General features: G+C 36.0%; 1 protein-coding gene across 1 annotated transcript in view; it reads right to left on the reverse strand.

Annotated features, from left to right (window-relative positions):
• The window catches only part of LOC138706601 (potassium channel subfamily K member 18), a 224,060-nt gene that overhangs the window by 188,577 nt on the left and 12,391 nt on the right, over positions 1-23,092 (reverse strand). Inside the window, exon 2 of the mRNA XM_069836115.1 lies at positions 3,986-4,267. Within this exon, the coding sequence (XP_069692216.1) occupies positions 3,986-4,267 (282 nt within the window). The remainder of the gene's footprint in view (positions 1-3,985; positions 4,268-23,092) is intronic.

Consider the following 23,092-nt stretch of genomic DNA (forward strand, 5'->3'; position numbering starts at 1 on the left):
TTAATGTTCTCAGAAAAGAGCTAAGACAGCTCAGCCACTAGCTGGCGAATAAAAGCTGGTGGGGGAAACCGGGATGCGACGTAGGCAAACGGACGACAGTACCTGTGCGAAAATGATTCAATATTGAAAGCTCTTTCGTCACTGGAAAACGAGAACATATTTTTGGAACGTACTGTTTACTATGACCGTAAGGCTACTATGACTGTATATGCGATCTTGGATCTGTGTGGAGGACGGTTGAACTTCATTAGTAGAAGGGGTGGGAGTGAAGTACATTAAAAAACTCAGGTACAATAAAAATTGAAGTAAAAATTAAATGATGTCCGTGTATAAACAAATAATGCTGTGGCCGGGAGGAAAAAGTCTTATGTAAAAATTTTATACTTTTCAGGAGAGCAGTAGAAAGTTTGATATTGCTGTCAATTATAGAGTTTTTTAATTAAGAGGTTTTTCCTGGATATTATTTGTATATATTTCTCCTAAAATAGGTAATGTTGTTTATTTAACAATTTTCTTGATTATTTCCAAAAATAGCCGCACTTAAGCCCTTTTAAGACTAGAACTCAAACTGAGTAGAAGGGACTATGTAAACATAAGACCTTTTCATGTCTACATAAATGAGAAATGTAAATTATTAAGAAGGCAAAATGGGTCCAAATATAGGACTGTTTACCCCGGTGCCTAAGTTTTAAAAGGAAAGGCATCAGTATGTGATAAAATGGCTAAAATACAAGTTCGACCTTTTTAATAGGGAAGCATGGTAAGTAAACATGTGATGGTTTGTAACGAATAAAGTATTAAATATTCTTAAGTCCTTTATTCTGTGTGTGTTCGATTCAAAAGTACTTAGGACATTGGTAACGCTCCATAAATCCAGTCAGGAGTGTTATTTGACTTTAGCCGTTTTACCAGATTGTAGAGAATTGTTTCCGCTTTCAGAATAGATAAAAATCTCATTTTCACAAAAAATTGACTTAAGATCTTTTTCCTCCCGGCCACAGAATTAATTTATAGTCTTTTTCATATATTAAAAATATTTATCTGAAGAAAGTTGAAATTTAGTAGGCCTACCTTATCTTGGTCTCTAAAATTATGTGAGCGATCTAAAATACAGACGTTATTACATAGGGCCTACAGGACGCTCTGAAAATGGCATGCAAAAGATCAAGGTTATACCAATTAATTTTAATACATAAACCAAACACCGTAATCATGCGTTGCAGAGGTATCGTGGTCAGTTTCGGTCAGTGAAACGATAAACATTGTCGAAACACGCGTTAAAAGTACAAGCTAGTTGCCGCAGCTCTATATTGCGGCATGCAGGATTCTTTCTATTTAGAATGTATCAGCAACGCTGAGACGACAACTCTTACTCATTACGATATACTACAGGGACATCATTTTATGTTTACTAACATTATTAATATTAACCTGGCTATACACTTGGATTAAGGTCTACAACCGGAAACACCGCTTGCTCCCCCTTCCAAGACTCGAGTTCGATGATACTGGCGTAAAATACAAATCACTCTACTATGTATAGGAGGGAAGAAAAGTAGTTCATCCATTTACGTAAACTGGGAAGTATCGCGATTTTGAGTTTGATAATTTTCATTAGGTTTTTGTTTAATCAAAATACAGTACAGTATTAACAATGAGTGTTTTTACTCACGAATTGAGCTATCCATTCGGACGTATTCATTATGCAGTGTATATTGTACTGTCACAGCACATCAGCGTACAATATAGAGAATGAAGTTAAATTGAAAAATGATCATAATATGGATAGTTAAACACATTTTTGAAAATGGTGGCCGTTCATTTCGATACAGTCTTCAGTTCTTTTGTGCATATTATCGCACTATAGATTATTGTACCTAATTCCAATTGCCAGTTTCATCCTTCGTACTAGTAACTCATGTTGAAATAATTCTGTACCTAGTCTATAAAAGAGTACCTTACGTACTGTAAATTCAATCTTCACTTCTGCCCGATCCGAAAAGATAAAATTACTCAGACATGCTATCTACTGTCCGTCCAAGTGGTTTTGTCGCAGGATCGTAGAAAGGGGGGAATCACGTAACAATTAATTAACGAGGCCCGTCTATTAAACTTATTTTAAACAGATGTATAATAAGACGTAGACATCCAATTCCTAACAGAAATGAATGTTTTCAGAAAAGAGCTAAGACAGCCCAGCTACTAGACTTTACAGAGGGGCGAACAGAAGCAGGTGGGGGAAACCGGGATGCGACGTAGGCAAACGGACGACAGTACTTGTGCGAAAATATGATTCAATATTGAAAACTCTTTCGTCACTGGAAAACGCGAACATATTTCTGGAACGTACTATACCCAGTAACTCAGTACTGCACACGCGTCCTCTGTTTTGTGTGGAGAACCATTGGAAGTTTACTAGTAGAGGGGGTGGGAGTGAAGTACATTCAAAAATTCAGATACAATAAAAATTGAAGTAAAAATAAAATACTCCGTTACACTGTTATTCATCACAATGTGTATCTTTCAATATCTTTCAATGAACTCGCTTTCACAATCACAACAATTTTAATACATTATCAACATTTGAAGAACGTTTTACCCGCCCGCTAGCCTTCATCGTACGCGTGTTCATTTGTTATAAAACAGGACACGTACTATTTGTTAGCTCTACTGGGGTACCCAGCAAATAGGGATTATAAATAATGGACACTGAGCGAATTTTCCTGTGTTTTGTTTCTTTGTGCGCCGGCGTTTAGTTCTATTTTCAAACGCTAGAGTTTAGTGTAATCGAGCACACGCTAAGATGATAATTGAGAATAGAGTTGAGACACAGAATCCAAACATCGCCTACCTTATTGCATAATCCAGTAATGCTTTACTTCAAATAAATTCAAGTTAACAGCTTTTCCTTTTTTCTCAGTGACAAACTAGTTGCAATAATAACACAGTGTACTATATACAGTCACGAAGCTTGAGTTTTGAGGGTGCTAGAAACAATAGACTGTGACGGTACTATTTTGCATTGCCTGTAATGAGGTGATATAAGCGATCCTAGTGGTGAGCAACTATCTAATGTTTGCATATTTACTACATATTGAGCTTCGCGACTGTATATACTAGACTGTGGTAATAATAATATCTTTATATTTTACATATGAACATTTATATTATAAAAGAATATAATGCATTATAATATTATGTATCAAATTCGTTTAATATTTTGTATGCAATATAATAAAGGTATATGGTTTTATTTCTCATAGGAGTTTTGTTTTTCGATTTTCAGCGTTATCAAAACATTACATATTTTAATTGTTGTTGGGGTCAACGTCTCAGCTCTCATTATAAAGGAACTCTAAAGTCTAGACATTACAATTAATGACGGATTTATTATTTCATCGGTCCAATTTTTTTTTTATTTGAGTACGTAATATACCTAGATGTATTAATTGTATGTGTTATATTTCCGCTGCGTCGACTGCTAGGTGGTGTGATGTCAGCGCCAACTCCAGGGAGAAAGCAGAATCTCACGCTCAAACTGGTTTGAAGGTCATTGAAATCAGTTCTGCTACATCAAAGGTACCGACGCGAAGTGTCCATACTGTATAATTATCTATACGCTGGGGTACCTACTCCCTAACTTTCAAACAATTCACTTCTAAAATCATAGAAACGATTACAGAAAGCGTAGGGACATTGCTAGGGCATTTATAGCGATACTGAATAGATCGAATCTTGTTCACGACTACATTTACACGTGGAAATGTGTGAGCCCCACTTGACTGTTGGTTAAAATTGCGGCATAAGGGATGAGTCCCTACTCCGGGTTTACTTATCTTGATTACCTATGTCTTCCTCTCCTTGGAATTTACTTTTCAAAATTCTATATATGCAACGAAATAGATGGATAATTATCGTGCAAATAAAGATGAGTGCATGCATTTTAATGGTGATAACAACAATGGTTGCAATCTGTGCAACTTACCAATTGTGGTGTAGATGGTGCCACAATAGAAGACTGCATTCCAGAAGCTCCACACGTCGTTTTGCTGAGGAGTAACTCCGTGCCTGAAGGATTCTAACAGAACGTCTTCAAAATCACGCATTGTGTCCACTGCCCGCCCTTCCCACATTTCATCGTTCTCTGCCAGGACAGGGTCCCTCGTTAATTCACGTAGTTGACGTATGAGAGCGTAACGCTCTCTGCGGATATTCGCCTGTTCCTTTATTTCATGCGATCCTTCCACCGCTACGAAGATGGCTGCACCTGCAACCATGCATTGCAAAGTTGTAATGCATAAATGCATCAATTCATGCATACGTATATTGGGTGTTCATTTCAAAGTGTGTCATGACGTCACTGTTGTGAGTCAGCAATTTGAAGCGAGTCTCAGCTTTTATGTCAGAGAAGTTGCCTATTAATCAAGGCGTTCAATCTGAACTTGAGAACGTGTACGATATAACTTGAACGTCGCAGCAACAGATGGCAGCCTGTACAGTCTGTGTGCTACCATATCCTCTTTCGAAGTATGTTTTGCGCGGCCAAGTCATACGCAAGATATTAGTTACCATCGGTTGCGTACGGCAACATTCCACAGTACAAATCAAATGCTCCGTGTCCTTGTTGACCGTCGAAGTTAATGTCAACAAATACGTAAGTAATCGTCTTAACCCTCTCCCCATATCCCGACAGTACGTATTTCCAAACAGTTCACATTCCTGCCACTACCGGCGTTACCGTACGTATCGGTACGTACTCTTCAGAATGAACGCCGTACTTGCCCGGCAACTTCTCTGGCACATAGGTAATACGCCTCTGCGGAAGTGTAGGAAGATTGAATTCTCTAGGCTCATCGGCTAGCTTCATGACGGCATACAGCGAGCTATGACACACTTTGAACTGAACACCCAGTAGTACGTATAGTACTTAAATGCAATACACCACACGCACACACACATGACTTAATCATTTACTAACGGGTATACGCGTGGAAAGAAGTTTCGCTTAGGTTGAAAAGTTACATGGACAAGTAATTGCCGGTGATTCAACGCATCAACTTTATGCATTACGTTCCGGATGTCATTTATTGTCTTACCTTGTAGAAAGAGCTGGAAATATTGCAAGATACTTTTGTACGATTTCTTCGTAATATATTGTATGTATCATAACAGAGGATTCGCTGTTCTAATATGTACCGCATTTGCACAAACTAAACTGATCTGCACTGAATGTCAGTGTATACTAATGCTGTAACCTACACTCTGTCATACTACGCAACACGGTGGAGCGGGGAGAATGTAAAATATTTTCTCGGAGTCGCGTTCGACCTATAGGCTAACAGTATAAGATCTACGCGACGGCATTTACCTAAATATTTCCTGTTGATCGCTCTGTGGAAACTAATTTCAAATTTCCGTAATTACTGATCGGGAAGAGAAGAAGAAATTGGCAGGGTCACTGGCTAAGAAAGAACTGTCTACTGAAGGAGACATTGGACGGAGTGGTGAATGGGAGAAAAGTTCAAGAGAGAAGATACATGGATCATATGCGGAGACTAATAGGAAGACAGATAATAAGAAAGATTGGACAATGCTGTGTTTGCAGTGATAGAGAGAAAAATATGAATGACTGAATGAATAATTGGCATTGAACATTTTACTAACACTATTTCCCTTACTTCTGTTTGCGATGCGATTAATTTACTGTTTTCAGTACCTGATACACGAACTAAAATTGATTTTTATCGTGAGATTTTAATAACATAAACATACTTTAATAATATTTTTGGGAAAACGTAAATGTTTTATGGAGGCAATTTAAATTACGTAAGTCTCACAAAATGTATGTTGAGATACCTGCAACACCGTCTTTTGGTACACGAATGAGTCACTTACGGTTGAGCTACGACAAAAGACAATTTAGTATGATATTCTGATATGGTGCTCCTCCCTTAGATTGAATAAAATGAAATTTAAAAAATTGGCAATTAGCACATTTAGAATGTTTGGTCTTCAATTGCTAGAGGAGGATGAAATTTTTAATTCTATAATGCAGATATATTTATATACAATTGGTGACAATGACAATTATAAATGAATGTTACTGCAAATCGTGGCAAAAATTAGGACTACAACTCATGTTACAAAGTCTGATCGGTATTGCAGGTATCCATTATACCACCGCCAATATTATTATTATTATTATTATTATTATTATTATTATTATTATTATTATTATTATTATTATTCACCTGAAATAGGAACATTAAATCCAGACGTTTAAGATGAACGGGGCATGTAGCACGTATGGGCGAATCTAGAAATGCATATAGAGTGTTAGTTGGGAGACCGCAGGGAGAAAGATTTTTAGGGAGGCCGAGACGTAGATGAGAGGATAATATTAAAATGGATTTGAGGGAGGTGGGATATGAGGATAGAGACTGGATTAATCTTGCACAGGATAGGGACCGATGGCGGGCTTATGTGAGGGCGGCAATGAACCTGCGGGTTACTTAAAAACCATTTGTAAGTAAGTATTGTCTAGCGCGTTCAAGAAGGTGGAACGTATATTGCAATGAGGCTAAACCTCTTCATCTATCGTCTTCGAATATCTCGTCGATCTTCTCCCCTACTCTGTTCTGGTAGATGTGTTTTGACTGTTGTGTTGGCCTTCTTGTTTCTAAAGGTATTTAGAATAATTGTGATTTGTTTGAACTGGAGTCTCAAGAATTACGTTATGAATTGAATGTGCGTAATTTACAACCGAGCAGTCTTTGAAAATGAGTTCGTTAACATAGCTAAGCTCTAATTATGCAAATAATTAAGCTAATCTGTTACCAGGAACTCTCAGATTCTTGTAGATCAAACTGACCATTCCATTAACCACTGTACAAACAAAGATGCTTTTCTACTTTGAAAGAGTGATATATTCAATCAGAATACAATGAAGAAGAGTGACTTTGTGCACCTAAGTGATCGGTAGAACAGCAGCCCCTGACGTCATAGAAATTCAGTGAATTTCTCATAGATCACTTTTCAGCGCAGAAGGAAAGAAGGAATGAATTTGTCCTCAAACAGATAGGTCTACATTAAGGTAGGCCCATCTAGTAATAAGATTTCTTATTGCTAGAGTCCAGATGTTTGGCAAAAATACCTTTTTTATTGGGTGGAATTAAATCATTATTTTCTTAGATAAAAATTAGATTTACGGTAAATCAAAGTGATAGGGCCAATTTTCATTTTGCCTATCTTACCTTTTTAAGGTATTCCTTACTAACTCAATAATAAATGCCTTTTTTATCATTTTAAAGCAATATTTCTTGTTTATTTGCAATTTTCTAATTAATTGTAATGAAATGTGTATGAAATTTAAATATATGAAACAATGACTAACTTTACTAACAATAGTAAATAAAAGTGATTTATTTCGGTGCCTAATCTGCTAATCGTGCTTTAATACCGTTGACGTAATATGAATAATGATCGACAATCCACAGTTACAAATATAATGTCATGTCTTCACGATACCAACAATCAGGTTTATAATTTTAAATGTTAAGCCCGTTCTCACAGAAATTATCACGTTGCATTTTCAAATGCTTACTTTCATATTTTCAAATAATATTGTTTCAATTATTTTGTGCTATACGTGTTTATTATTGGAAGAGAAAGAAATTTGAGTGAGGAACGGTTCAGTTATTGTCGGGTGACAGAAGTTATAAATCGGTTAGCTAGAATGCCTAAATTCAGTGAACCATTGAAAAGTAAACTTCGTGCTTGCGTTAGTGAATTTGGTGCTCATGTGTTTTCAACTGATGGAACAGTTTTGTTATGTAAGGTTTGTAAAAAACACAAAAAAAAGTCTTTTATAGGCTAAGTCTACATGGTCAACTACGAAGTAAAAATGTGAGTTTTGTTGATATGATTTAAATACTTATATTGCTATAATATATTATGCCTTTCTAATATTTATAATGCCTTTTGTTTGCCTGCGTATTTTAACTGTTATATATGCCTAAACATCTCGGCTCTACTTATTACCAATGAGTAACTTTCAGCGTTGGACCTCGGACCCATTTCGCCTTCATTAGTATCATTCCATTCATCATCTTAATAGTTACAGGTTGACCATGGCGGACGTGGTTCCAGGATCTGCCGATAGGCGGCATCTGTCTGCGGGAGCTGCACATATCTAGCGAAGCCTCAGGGGCTTTAATAAGCGGACTGCGGGTGATCGGGGAGTGTAGCTCCCTTGGATAGATGGCGCCTTGGTGCTCGTGGAATCAACTGCAGCATGTTCTTCTAGTTGAGGATGTAGCAGATTCAAGCACATGAATTGCGAACAGATGCCATCGATCTGAGGAGGCCGCAGAATAACATTACGGGCAGGTGGAGCATCAGGTCTTCAGTCAGAACTGAATGCTGTGGCTATATCGATACGATGGCACCATGCAGTGATTCATGCGCTTGAAGAGCGATCCTAAATGTACTTAAATAATCATTCCAACATAAGGAGGTTGCACAATAAGCCTAAGGCTGCGGGACTTGCCTGCGGGCCCTCAAAAAAAATATCAACGCGAAGAAGTAGTTAAAAGAAATATTACTTTGTTTTGTTTTTTTTTTTCGAAAAAACGCTTCATTTGTGTAATAATGTACAAAATTGACGATTAAAAACGCATTTACAGTGTGACGGAACCTTCAGGGAAATCTGGCATCGCTGTACTTAAGGTTTGCTCGGCAAGTGTACACTGTTTATCTGCGTTCTTACGTTCTCAGGCTAGCAAGTCTTATACCAGATTTTTCGTAGAATTCTAAAGATAGAGTCATTTAAGGATAATGCCAAAATTTACTAATCGTGAGTATCTAGATATGCTTTTAATTTATAAGGAATCAATCATTGCGCTGTTGCAATCAATCCACTTCCAATTTCTCAATGGAAACTCGATTTTTTCCATACTCATTATAGACGAGCAAACAGTTCGAACTTATTTAGTAGTTATATTGATATCTATTACTAGTTCAAATTAATGTAGTTATACCTCTTTCACCCTGTATAGGTGAAGCTGGAAGGGAGCAGATATATAAATATACATTATTAACTTTCTTTCATAAGAACAAGACAAATTTCAACACATATTGATATAATTATAATACGAGAAGAAACATATTATTTCACTTTACAGAATTCAAAAGTTCAACGGCTGCTGGTATGAAACATAGCTTCAACTATGGCTTAAAACTTTACAACAAATTAATTTCTTAGTACCCTGTTTTAGCTACGATTAAATTTAAACTGAAAATTAAAGAAATTATTAAGGGAACTTAACACAGGGTTAGATAATTAATTGGTAAATATTAGTCTTATTTTAAGATACTTGTGAATATTGGTTATAAACTTTTTCAATTGTGATTGTTCTTCATCATATAGGCTCTGGTTTTTGTAATCTGTGCTATTTTATTGCTTATATTACTTTGTTTATTTTGTCTTCTTCTTTTTGCTCATCTACAGTGCAGATTACTCTCGACGACAAACGTTTGCTCATACTTACTTACTTACTGGCTTTTAAGGAACCCGGAGGTTCATTGCCGCCTTCACATAAGCCCTCCATTGGTCCCTATCCTGAGCAAGATTAATCCAGTCTCTAACATCATATCCCACCTCCCTCAAATCCATTTCCCTCAAACTAGAATTTCCGTGTTTTCCCTAATCGTTTGTGTATTTTCTCCTAGCATATTCACGTCATCCGCATAGACAAGAAGCTGATGTAACCCATTCAACTCCATTATCCTGAACTTTCCTAATGGCATATTCTAGAGCGAAGTTAAAAAGTAAAGGTGATAGTGCATCTCCCTGCTTTAGCCCGCAGTGAATTGGAAAAGCATCAGATAGAAACTGGCCCCTATGGACTCTGCTGTAAGTTTCACTAAGACACATTTTAATTAATCGAACTAGTTTCTTTGGAATAGCAAATTCAATAAGAATATTATATAAAAACGTTTGCTCATACGGGGGTAAATTCCTCAATTTGTATATCTGTTTTATGTATATAATAGTTTCTTAATGTATCTTTTTAATGTAAATAAATAAATAAATAAATTTAAAAAATACTTTTGGTGCAAAGTTAATTTCATTGTAGCAATGAAAGCTTGATTCCATTGCTATCTCAGACTAATGATCAGAATGAGTGACTGCGATACGTGTGGGACATGAATCGTAATCGTATCCTGGATGAGACAATTTTTTCTACTTGGGTTATATAACGACTCTGTATCAACTACTCGGTTATTTAGCGTCGATGGGATTGGTGATAGCAAGATGAGACCGAGGATTCTCCATAAATTACCTGATATTCACCTTACGGTTGAGACGGTTCCTCGTATAGGATGAGGAGATTTTCATTAGATTAGTATTTCGTGTTAATATTCTCATATGGATAGTAAGAAGCATGGACGTGTAAGTTACAGAATCTGAGACGGAAGTAACAGGTGGACAGGAAGGCCGAAAGGAAGCTAGGCGGACAGGAAACATGTGTCCAGGCGTGGAGTTGACTGATGAGGGAATGTATGGACTTTGCCTGCGGGTGGTCAGTAAGATGACGCCAAGCCAGGTTCCAAAAGAGATGATCTGGTATATGTCAGAGAATTGTCAGGACGCCGGAAGTAGGGGGATGTTCTAGTTAACGAACAATTTTTGAAGAACGCGTCTTAAGTGACGTAAGTGTAATCATGGCCAATCAGGATTCTTGATAGAGACACGTGATATATAGATAGGAGGGCGAAATTTTATGTTTGGTGGTTGAAAGTAGAGGGTAGATTTGGCAGATGGACAGAAGGCAGATAGACAGTGTTCGGAGAGGTCACACTCCACATATTCTCGGCAAACCTAACTCGGAAGTATAACAATTTACGGACTTAGAATTTTTTAGTGGGTGTAGTAAGAAGTCGTGTGTTGCATTATTATTATAAGTCTGAATTCTTTCCTCTCATCACGTTATCAACTGTCCGTTATATTACTGGTGTTTTATAGTACAAAATATATAATTACGTGAACTCAGAAATTAGTATACCAACTTGCGGGAAGTGAGAGCGAGATATTATACACTTGGACGCGCATTTCTGCTAATCTGAAACGAACACTTAATAATAATAAACGTTTTCATAGTTCTTAACAACAACTTCTGGTGTGCGCCTACATCATTTCAACCTACGAGCACGTCTCCCAAACCCCATGTCCCGACCGTTTTGCAGCTGACCTGGACCTCATCCTCTACCGGAGTAATCTCGAGGAGGCTGGCACCCAAATTAATCAGTGTACGTAGTTAATTATTGACATCGACGTGCCATCCTCGGGATACTTTCCATATATGACGGAGCTGGCAGCCGAGGGCGACGACGACCAACAACGACGAGGACCGTTACACGGTTGGAGACAACCTCGGAAAAACCCAACCAGATAATCAGCTCAAGTGGGAATCGAACTCATACCCTAGCTCAACTCCGGATTGGCAGAAAATTTGAGACAAGTTACCTGGTTGAGATTTAACTGGGATTTTCCTGAACACTTCGAGTAAATGCTGAGTAACTTTCAGTATTTGGCCATCGAGTTCATTTCATGTCCGTATTAGAATGAGGTAACTGTCGGATCGCCAATAGGATCGTTACAGTTGGGCAGAGTTTGGTAGCTATCAGATCGCCAACGATCGTACAAGTCAGGCACTTGGAGAAGTGGAAGCTTATTTAGCATGCATTCGGAAGAATGGGTTCACCTTCCGTGACTAGTAGCGATTGCAATCAATCCAACGCGTTTCTTCTATCTCGGCCTGTAAATCGGAAGCTGTAAGTAATCCCAAACAATGAAAATTTAATTGTACCGTAGTACCGTTAAACTCCAACTATGTTAGCACTGCATTAACTTCAAGTCTCAAGATGAACGTCATTAATACGCCAGGTTTTAATCCATAAATTCAGGATAAATAATCATCCAAAAATTAATTTAAAAATACATAACTTTTTAAAGAATATTACAGAGTTAATCTTGAGTTAAGCGAGAAATGGAATAGTTTAGAACAGGCCTGCACAAACAGCGCTCAACGAGCGCGCGCGCTCCTTCGGAGCGTGAGAGCGGTGTTTACCGCTCGCCGAAACGGAGAGGAAGATACGTCAGAATGACATAGACTTGCGTTAGGTAGAAGAGAGGGAAACGACCACTCAGTTATCTAGTGGAGTGCAGTGTGTAGGCCTATTCTCAGTAACTGTTTCACGTTTCTTACCTACTGCTACAGTACAGTATGGAGGAATCTAAAAGACGGAACATAACATTTAACATTTAACGATTTACAGCTCGAACTTATTGATCTTCAATGTGACCTAAGGGCTAAAGATCGTTTGAATAATACTACTAGCCTGGTTGAGTTTTACAAGACTAAACATTAGCAATAATATCCACGACTACACAGGCTGGCTGTGAAAATGTTTGCTATGTTTTGCTCAACATTTATATTTGTGAGCAACTGTTTTCTATAATCAACTTTAATAAAGGCAGACATCGAACATCTGTAACTGATGTTTCATTACTATCAGTAGGCTACTGTTCCTTTCAGCTGCCAACAGCATAAAACCTCGTTTTGATGTACTGATAAATAAAAGTATAACAAAATGATATTGTACATTTAAGTAGCTATAGAATTTCTATTACTTCTGTAAAATAAAATATATTTCTTTATTAATTAATAATAGTCCAAGATAGTTTTGCAAACACTGAACGGGAATTCATTTCATAAGCACTCGTAATAGTACTTACTTTTGTGTTTATTTTGTACGAAATCACCCCTTCTTCCAGTCCACCCTTACACAGAGCGCAGCTAATATCTGCATTCCGCTCATGAGCTGTGAGCTGGCTCGGAGAGCGCAAACCTTGTGCAGGCCTGGTTTAGAATGTTGTCAAATTTATTATGTCTTCTGGCTTTTACAGTAGAAATTGCCTTATTATTCGACAGAATAATGTTTACATAATACAGTGACATTACAATCTTCTTCCTTACATTTTTATTGTACCTTGTTTTTTTACTATACCATGCAGGCTTTGCATGGTAAGTTTTGGTTGCCGTGGTAATATTTTACACTGCATAGGTATAATCAGGACACAGTTAAAAATGCAAGGGAAAAGTTTTTGATGTCACTTTATTACATTGAAAGACAGATAAAAATGATTGCTGTATTAATAAATGGTCTCTAAGTATTAAAATTACATTTCTTCACGATCGTGGTTTTTTGTATTTACAGCAATTTTTATTAGGCCTTGAAAGTTAGAATTCCCAAACAGAAACTTGTTGCTAGGGAAACCATTCTTCATAACATAAAATTATACTGAAATAGATCCATTACAGTGCCCTTATTGTTACTTAGTTACCATTACAGTGCAGTTTTGCGAAGGATTTGGAATAATATTGCTCTAAATTTTCTATGAAAAATAGGCTATATTGTATTTGCAATTTTAAAAATATGATCGTACAAAGAATTTTGTACAATACACGTTTGTGAAGTACATTACAAAATCTCAAAAATTGAAAAACTCGCTCTGCTTGTTTTCCAAAATTTTCCTCGATTTTGTAAAAAGTACTTCTCAACATTGTATCATAATATAGGTACTATGCGACAGGCTCATGTCGGTAGATTTACTGGCATGTAAAAGCACTCCTGCGGGCCAAAATTCCGACACACCGGTGACGTTGATATAACCTCGGCAGTTGCGAGCGTCGTTAAATAAACCATAATTAATTACTACGCCTATTTTACCTGAGATTTACGTTCTTTCGTTTGAATTTCAGTCAAGAGAGTTTAAAGAGTTGATCTTTAGACATTTTAGTCTAATGATTTGAGAGCAGCCAATAATACATTAAAAACATAATCAGAAAGTTCTCGATAACAGCAGCTGTCATGCCACGCTCGATTTGCTTAAAATATTGTCGTCTGTGTATTAATATAACATACCTACAATAATAGGTTTATTTATATCATTTTACGCCCAGAAAAAATTGTGTGACACAAATTCATTTTGAATATGTAACAAGATTAATTCTGTATTATTATTATTATTATTATTATTATTATTATTATTAATTATTATTATGTACTAGATTAACACACTGAACAATAATAAAGCGTAAAAATGTCATAATGCATACAGCCAATCTCTACGACAAGAAGTTTATAGCGTTGATCTAATTTCAAGAATTGAATTTCAAGACATACGACGCATCATTACTGAAATTAGTGACCACGTAGTTAGCAAAGAAAAATATTTAGTGGAAATGCAGAAATTATGATTTGTACTTAAATTGCTGGAAAATAAACGAATTTTTTTAGAAGTACCATAAAAGTCAATAAACACTGAAGAAAGTGATTTGTACTTACTTACTTACTTACTTACTGGCTTTTAAGGAACCCGGAGGTTCATTGCCGCCCTCAAATCAACCCGCCATTGGTTCCTATCCTGAGCAAGATTAATCCAGTCTCTATCATCATATCCCACTTCCCTCAACTCCATTTTAATATTATCTTCCCATCTACGTCTCTGCCTCCCCAAAGGCCTTTTTCCCTCCGGCCTCCCAACTAACACTATATGCATTTCTGGATTCACCCATACGTGGAAAGTGATTTGTAATCGCCCTAAAAATAAAAAAAGAGACCTATTATACAAAAATGGCAAAAAATGTAAAAAAGAAACATAAAAAATACATATTTTTCTTTGTTAGGCCTATAATCTAATAGTATATTTTGCAACAAGCCTATAATATTAGCCATTAAGACACTAGTATGTTTATGAAACGAGCGTAGCCTATTTGAAACAAAAATTCTACCTTTCGGTTTATAATAATAATAATAATAATAATAATAATAATAATAATAATAATAATAATAATAATAATAATCCGCTCCCCAATCTTTATTTAATTACTAGGCTCTTATTAAAAGGCCAGGATTTTTTCCGCATATTTGAGATCAAGTGCACAATCTCAAGTAAAAAAAAAGTATTAACGCTTTATTTAATGTTATGTTTTATGTTCCTTAGAAATTAAAATTTATTTAAGATTTTTTTTTCTATTTATATAGCCTTACATAAATTCTTACTTAACAGATTAATTGCTGATTAATATTTGTTACTTATAATGAAACTAACATCTGTCCATTCTTATTATCATCATTAATTTCTATAAATAGATTTACAAAACCTCTAATGGCAATTACATTAATATTCTCATTATAAAAATATATTTTAGATTTATATATATATATATATATTTTTTTTTTTCTCCCTGTGACATAGTTCTAGTAAGCTTATATTAAATTAATTTTCATCATTTTACTAGCTATCCCAAATATTAAATTAATTACAATTGATTGAATTAAATTAGCTCATAAATGAAGTTACTACTTTACCTTATAGGCTTATCTAAATTTAAATAAATATGTAGTCTACGAGTCGTTAAAATTGAAGAATATTACTGGAGAACCTTTTAAGTGTAGTTTGTAATTTAAATATGCATTGTATTGATTAAGGCTGGTTGAGTGGAAGAGAAGGCCTTATGGCCTTAACTCTGCAAGCGAAAATAAAACATTATTATTATTATTATTATTATTATTATTATTATTATTATTATTATTATTATTATAGGTAACATCTGATAATAGAACCAGAACATTTTGAAGACTATGATACTGTTTCGTTTTGTCTTTCTGTAACAATTAAACATCTCTAATGTTATTTATTTCAATGATGTATGTTATTCAAAGTTACGAAATCTTACCACGCCGACCAAACGCTATTTCGAGATTGATGAGCGAGACTCGAAGCGCACGAGAGTTACGAGACGAGATTCTAAAGACAAATGCAACGAACACAGCGAGCGAGAGCGACAGTTAGATTTGTTCACCTCTGATTGATACTATAAGTGTTTATGTATGAACTTTACTACTGATGGAATCCTCTCTCAGTTTTAAACATGCCTGTGTTAACATCGTAGCCAGTCCCAAGCCTGGAAGAAACTATGAGGGGAAAATTGAGACAGGATAGTCGCTTCTCCCACATGTAACGTTTCCCGTGGTCGTTAAACCACGGAATGGATCGTGGCCGTTTAGTCCACGGTCGCTAAACCCACTCACCCAGTTACAGGATAAGCGTATGTCCAAGATATAGAGAACTCATCCCTGGTACATTTATAGCATCATAAACAAGCCCTAGGAAAATGTCGAGGATAGAAATGGAGCCAAGAATATGGAGGTGTCTAACGTGAGAGATTTTACTATGGATTAAAAAATTTAATTGCAGTGATTTTGGAATTTGTGTTATTTTCCACCTCTTTAGCATATCTGACCATGAACTAGCGGACCCGGGTTCAAATCCTGGTTGGGACAAGTTACCTGCTTGAGGTTTTTCCGGAGTTTTCCCTCAACCTATTAACAATAAATGCTGGGTAACTTTCGCCACTGGACCCTGGACTCATTTCGCTGGTATTACCACCTTCATTTCATTAAGACGCTAGATAATCACATCAGTTGATAAAGCGTTGTAAAATAATCTATTATTATTATTATTATTATTATTATTATTATTATTATTATTATTATTATTATTTCTAATGGTTAAATTGCTATTAAAATATTAAGTAACCATGATTCTAATCTTTCTAGTACAGGAGCATTGGATGAATGCTAGGCAAACAACATTGTTAAGCATTGCTAAGATCACAATACTATCTTCTAGACTCTAACTTTAAGAGTGGTTTATTTTAAACTAGCCATACACAAGCGCTTCGCTGCACTTCTTAGAAATAAATATAAAGTAATTACATAATAAAAATAGGACATTTGATCAAGGGAAGAATAAATCGTTTAATATGTTATTTAATTGAAATTGTATTTAAATAATTAAAATACGATCATTTTTGGTCAAGAGACCCTCATTTGTTGCAAGGATAATTCGTTTAACATGTTTCTTAATTGTTATTATATGCAAATAATTAAAATAAGATCATTTGCTTCAGGGAACATCCGTTTTTGGTGCAAGGATAATTCGTTTAACATTTTTCTAAATTAGTCTTGAATGCATCCTTTAATAAATCACTCCGAATTAATTTCAACATACAGCAGATTGTGTACGAAGGTAATTTTTATGTTGGCCTCACTGTGCACCTTTTTTTCTTTGTTAAGTTTTTTTTTCGCACTTTAACATCTGTCGGTCCACACCTGTGGAGTAGCGGTCAGCGCGTCTGGCTGCGAAACCAGGTGGCCCGGGTTCAAATCCCGGTCGGGGCAAGTTACCTGGTTGAGGTTTTTTCCGCGGTTTTCCCTCAACCTAATACGAGCAAATGCTGGGTAACTTTCGGTGCTGGACCCCGGACTCATTTCACCGGCATTATCACCTTCATATCATTCAGATGCTAAATAACCTAGATGTTGATACAGCGTCGTAAAATAACCCAATAAAATAAAAAAAATAAAAAAAACATCTGTCGTCATGTCTAATGTTTAGAATGTGTGTTACCAGTAGGCCGTTTTTACTCTTGTTGAGTTCCTGTTTTTATTGTGTTATAGATGGCTTGTGTTCATGTAACAGATTTTGATTGATGTTTTGGTATTGGTAATTGATGCGATGATTAATCATGACATGTAAATTTCCAATCTGGCATTTGCCTTTGTGACTAAGGGAAACCATGAGAAACCCCAGTCAGACTGATCGGCCACGGGGTTTGAACCCGGGACTTCCTGAATGCGAGTTTCAAACGCTACCGTCTGAGCCAACTCGCTCGGTTGTGCTTCATTGTTTACGTAAATACAAAAATGAAAATGAATGTGGTACATAAATATTATTTTAAGAAACACAGGAAACAAATAATAATTATTAGTATAGATTATATATATATATATATATATATATATATATATATATATATATAATTTGAACTGGTAATGGAAATTATACGAAAACGGCTGAACGGATTTTAATAAATGGCCCCTCATTTTGAAGCTTGGAACCCGAAGTTTTTCGGAAAAGTAGTAGTTTTCAGTGAAATGTCAATTTTCCTACATAATTTTCCTATTTTCCAAAATCCATCTGTTGTCAGTTTTGAGAACTAATTTTGTTGACTCACTGCCGACTTGATTGAATTTCGGAACAAAACACACACTACAATAAACAATATGCTATTACACGAAGGCCATGACCTGCAGGATTGCCGACATATTTAGAGCTCAATTCAATTTGTTATTGAAAACTTATTCTGCAGTGTATAATTTTCTCAGTACAGATGTGTATTGGATATTCAAATCTACGAAACTTGACGTGGCTTGATGACATTATTACCATTAGAAATGAAATATTATCACTGTTAATATCATGATGCGTCTGTTCTTCATTAATTGTACATAATATTGATGCTGTATTGATGACATGAAAGTGAAACGTTCTGAGGTTTTGTAAGTAGATGTAGAGAATATCTTAATTTAGATCTTCATTTCTATAATTTACTAAGTGACTGCTATATATATAACTACAAAACTTAAGTAAGATAATAATATTGTTATTAAAAATCAAATATTTTTATACTTATTAAACCAGTGGGGTTGGGTCTTATTCATATACTTAATGGCGGTGTAGTGTAAATATTGATATGTGTAATTGTCTTCAGTATTGGCTCGAGAGAGCGCAAAAAAAGATAAAAAGGTATTACTTACTAATAAAATAAGAGGCCTAGAAAATTTTGTAGTCTCCAGATCATTTCAGCAAGATCTCTTAGTAGGATAAAATGATTTTACGCTCTACATTTCAAGTTCTACATGCAGCAGCTATACGAAAATGCTGTTGTTCGAACGCTTAGCAAACCTGACATTTTTTTAACTTTTGCCTACAATCCACAATGACCTGAAATAGCTATTGCTATCGTCCTGACATTGATACTTGCGTTTTCGCGTTGAAACTCAAAAACTGAAGTTGGATAGGTTCAAGAAAAAGTATTTGGCCTAAAAAAATCCATTCAGAGGGAGTATGTTTCATTATTATGGAAGCAAATAACTATCAAAAAGACAAGCATTCTTCATAGAAAATAAATCTGAAAAATTTTTATTTGAAAGTCTAACGAACTTAGTTTGCAGCAGCATTTGCTGCACAAGCCACTAGTATAAACTATAAAATGAAACTAAAGTGTGTGAGGAATTTTGTGTCATGTGGCACGTTACTCCATGTCCAAGACAAAGTTATTAAAATCAGAGTTCCAAAGCTGTAATTCGAGAAGAAAAAAAAAACATTTCTCAGCTTTCTTCGTTTACTGGCCACCATTAAAAAAATAAAGGTTAAATCTTTCTGGATGCGTAGATTTTCTGGATTTGATGTGGGCTGTACCACTCTATCTTCAACAATACTGTTATTGACGTAGATCAAAATTGAAAGTGCTCTCCTACATAAACATGGGTAAGGTCGAGATCTATTCAGGCTATTTGCCAGGATGTCGAATTTACCATGTTTGTTTATGTAGCAGAGCCAATGAAAGCGAGGAGGAGTCCTGCCAGACACCAGATGTACTGTACATGCCATGTCTGTAGATTATTTACGCACTGCACAGCACAGTTAGTTATAATATTTACAAATTTTATTGGTGTTATTCAGCTATCATTGAAGGTCACTAAAGAACTGACATTTGCAACTGACGTCAGAAGATGGAAAAGTGATAAAAATCTAACGAATTATAAAGTGAATAGTCTTCGCTTTCAGTTTATGTATGTTATTGTTATTGAATTGCGACAGCTGTTTGTATTGAGTGTAGTAATTTAGTTATCTGATAATTTTCTAGAAGTGGTGCTTATCTCAAACACTGATGTAGGTGTACGGCAGAAAGTCATTTATTCATTGTCAACATACGGTACGGAGAATTTGCTAGTAATTTCAATATGCTTATTGATTTTCAATCCATATCTTTTTGTGTGATAGAGGAAACTTTCAAAGAAATGTCGACTTAATTTGAAGTTACGTCAGTTACGGCTTTTCTACATGTGTTTATTTTTGCAGATGTAAATGCTGTTGGGCTATTCACCTAAAATGTAAATTGACATCAAAAACTTTTGTGGAGATCGTGCGTATTTGCTTGGTTTCCGCACAAAACCAATCCGCGGAAAATGTAAAATCCCACATTCAGTATTCCCAACCTAACACACATAACAATTTCCCTCTTCTTACCGCTTAAGTGACATATTGATTTTACTGCTTTAGGCTTTTAACATATTATTTTTAGAGACGTTTAATATAGTAATAATTATAAATTGGAAACTTACCACTGCAATTTCAACTAAATTGCACTGTTAATTATTGTTTTTAAATATTTGCAAAAATTAAGTAAACTCTACAACTCCACTAAAGTTACTGCATTCGTGATGCAAGTAACATTAAGGAAGCAGTGAAAAAATCAACAAGATTCCAGACTCATCATAGACTGGGGGGAAAAAAGACAGACGTATATCAGGGCCTGCTGGAGTATAGTAAACACAGAAAACATTTTAAAGCAACAATGTTGAAGATAGATATTTTTGTTTTGCAAATTTGCCGTCACTGAACAGAAACCAAGATGGAGATTTCATAGCAACTAATTACAAATTCCTCTTTCAGGTATGTAATAAACGATCTTCGCACAAAATAATGTACGATACATGAGCGGTATGTTTTCTTTCAATTCTCGGAAATTAAAAAAGCTCAACTACGTTTCTCTTTTTCAAACTTTTCCTCAAACATGAAAACTTCAACATACCGCTCTTGTAACGCATATTACTATTTCCTTGCATTTACTATGTCCTGTTGTTCCTATGCAGCATAAAATATTACCATGGCAACTAATACTTACCATTAAGCAAAGCCTGCATGGTATAACCAAAAAACAAGGTACAATAAAAATGTAAGGAAAAAGTTTTTGATGTCACCACAGTCTAGTATATACAGTCAAGAAGCTTGAGTTGTGAGGGTGCTAGGAACAATAGACTGTGCCAGTACTATTTCGCATTGTCTGTAATGAAGCGATATTAGCGATCCTAGTGGTTAGCAACTATCTATGTATGCATATTTACTACGTATTGAGCTTCGTGACTGTAAATACTAGACTGTGATGTCACTTATTTTCTTTCAAATGCACCAAATCTACCATAAATCTGTACGATTAATACTCACGAATTTGTTTTTCTTTTTTTACTTGGGGATTTAGTGAAGTGAATTTTAATGGCAGGCAGAGTAACTATCTCATGCCCCCATGTTTTAGATTGCTACCAGTGCACTTCATTAGAACCAGGTACCCAACTTCGAAGTCGTTAGCCCTGTGAACTTACAATATATTTATTTTCCCCTATTATCATAATACAGGGTTGTTATCTAAGAAATTAGCAAGTTCTTTGTGATAACTCACGAAATTTAAAATTCTACTTCTTATAATATGACTACGCTCCGTATTCCAGCTACCTATAAACTGGAATGAAGTTGCCTGATTCAAAGTATATGTGACGTCATAGCGCAGGTACAGGTATGTTCGTATACAAAATATTTACGCATCCTCTACCCTCTTCTTCTAGAAAGTGAAAATCGGGACGCAGTCATAGTAATCTTATCGAACACTGCCCTTACTAGTCGTATTAGGGCTATTTAAATAACTACACCTTTGTGGCTGATTGAAGATTCATTGCAGAGCGTATAATAATGCGGGGCATAGTTGAACTAATATTTTTACTGAATAATTTCGAAGGGAAAATTATTCCGGGGCCGGGTATCGAATCCGGGATCTTTGGTTAAACGTACCAACGCTCTACAAACTGAGCTACCCGGGAACTCTACCAGACACCGATCCAATTTTTCCCTCTGTATCCACAGACCTCAAAGTGGGCTGACGACCGTCAAGCAACCAACATTGAATGCACACTGAAGTCTGATTAATGTAATATGTATCTAGTCAGTGATTATTCAAAGGAGGTGGAAAGGAACTGGCCTCTACTCCCGTTACATCCTTCCTTAGTTGCCTCATGAATGATGCCTTATATGTGTCACGTGTGAGGTTCAAACCTGTCTTCGGATAGTTGACTAAACAACAAAGTGCAGTGCGAAACTGTATACATTTAAAAAATATGGTTCTTAGTCATTTTTTCAACGATCTACTAATTTTTTAATAGAAATTCTTTTTCCAAATATTTTTTCAATCAACAACATTCCTCCACTTATGTGTTCGCCCAAACTGCCTTAATATTTGATGTAACTGCCTGCAATATGCCTTGTATTTTAAGCAAATAAAATTATAGTCTGAATACATGCCGCAGTTCGTCGTGGCACTGACGTCTGCTCCAAAATTCCTAACGAAGCACGTATTGTCCGACAGTGTTGCTCAATTCGCACACATTTCAGTGTGGATGTACGCAGACATCTTATTACAACATTCCCTGGCTGATGGATAGGGCGAGGTGGACCAACTGCTTGGCCTACACGCTCACCAGATCTCAACCCACTGGACTTCTACTTGTGGGGATACTTGAAGTCCCTTGTATTCGACTCCTGTGAACGATGTGGAAACTCTCCCGTCTGTGAATTGAGCAACACTGTCGGACAATACGTGCTAGCGAGGAATTTGGGAGCAGGTCCGGACGTCAACTGTGGTCTGTATTCAGGCAGGAGGTGGACATTTTGAACAGTTTCTGTAAACAAATGTACACAGACTGAAACATTAATCAACTAATACCTAATATATATAATTTTAATGTACCGAAGTACATATTATGATATTTCCATGCAGATATTCTGCGTCATCATACCATGAAAGAGTAATGGAACGGAGAAAAATTCTCTCCGGCACCGGGATTTGAACCCGGCTTTTCAGCTCTACATACTGATGCTTTATCCACTAAGCCACACCGGATACGTAGAGCTGAAAACCCGGGTTCAAATCCCGGTGCCGGAGAGAATTTTTCTCCGTTCCATTACTCTTTCATCAACTAATACCTAAGTTTTGTAGTGCACAATGATCCTCTTTCTAACCCCTATAGCGCGGCAACCATGCATTTCCGGACCCAAGTTCATATA

Source organism: Periplaneta americana, chromosome 1 (assembly GCF_040183065.1).
Source record: "Periplaneta americana isolate PAMFEO1 chromosome 1, P.americana_PAMFEO1_priV1, whole genome shotgun sequence".
Taxonomy (NCBI): Eukaryota; Metazoa; Arthropoda; class Insecta; order Blattodea; family Blattidae; genus Periplaneta; species Periplaneta americana.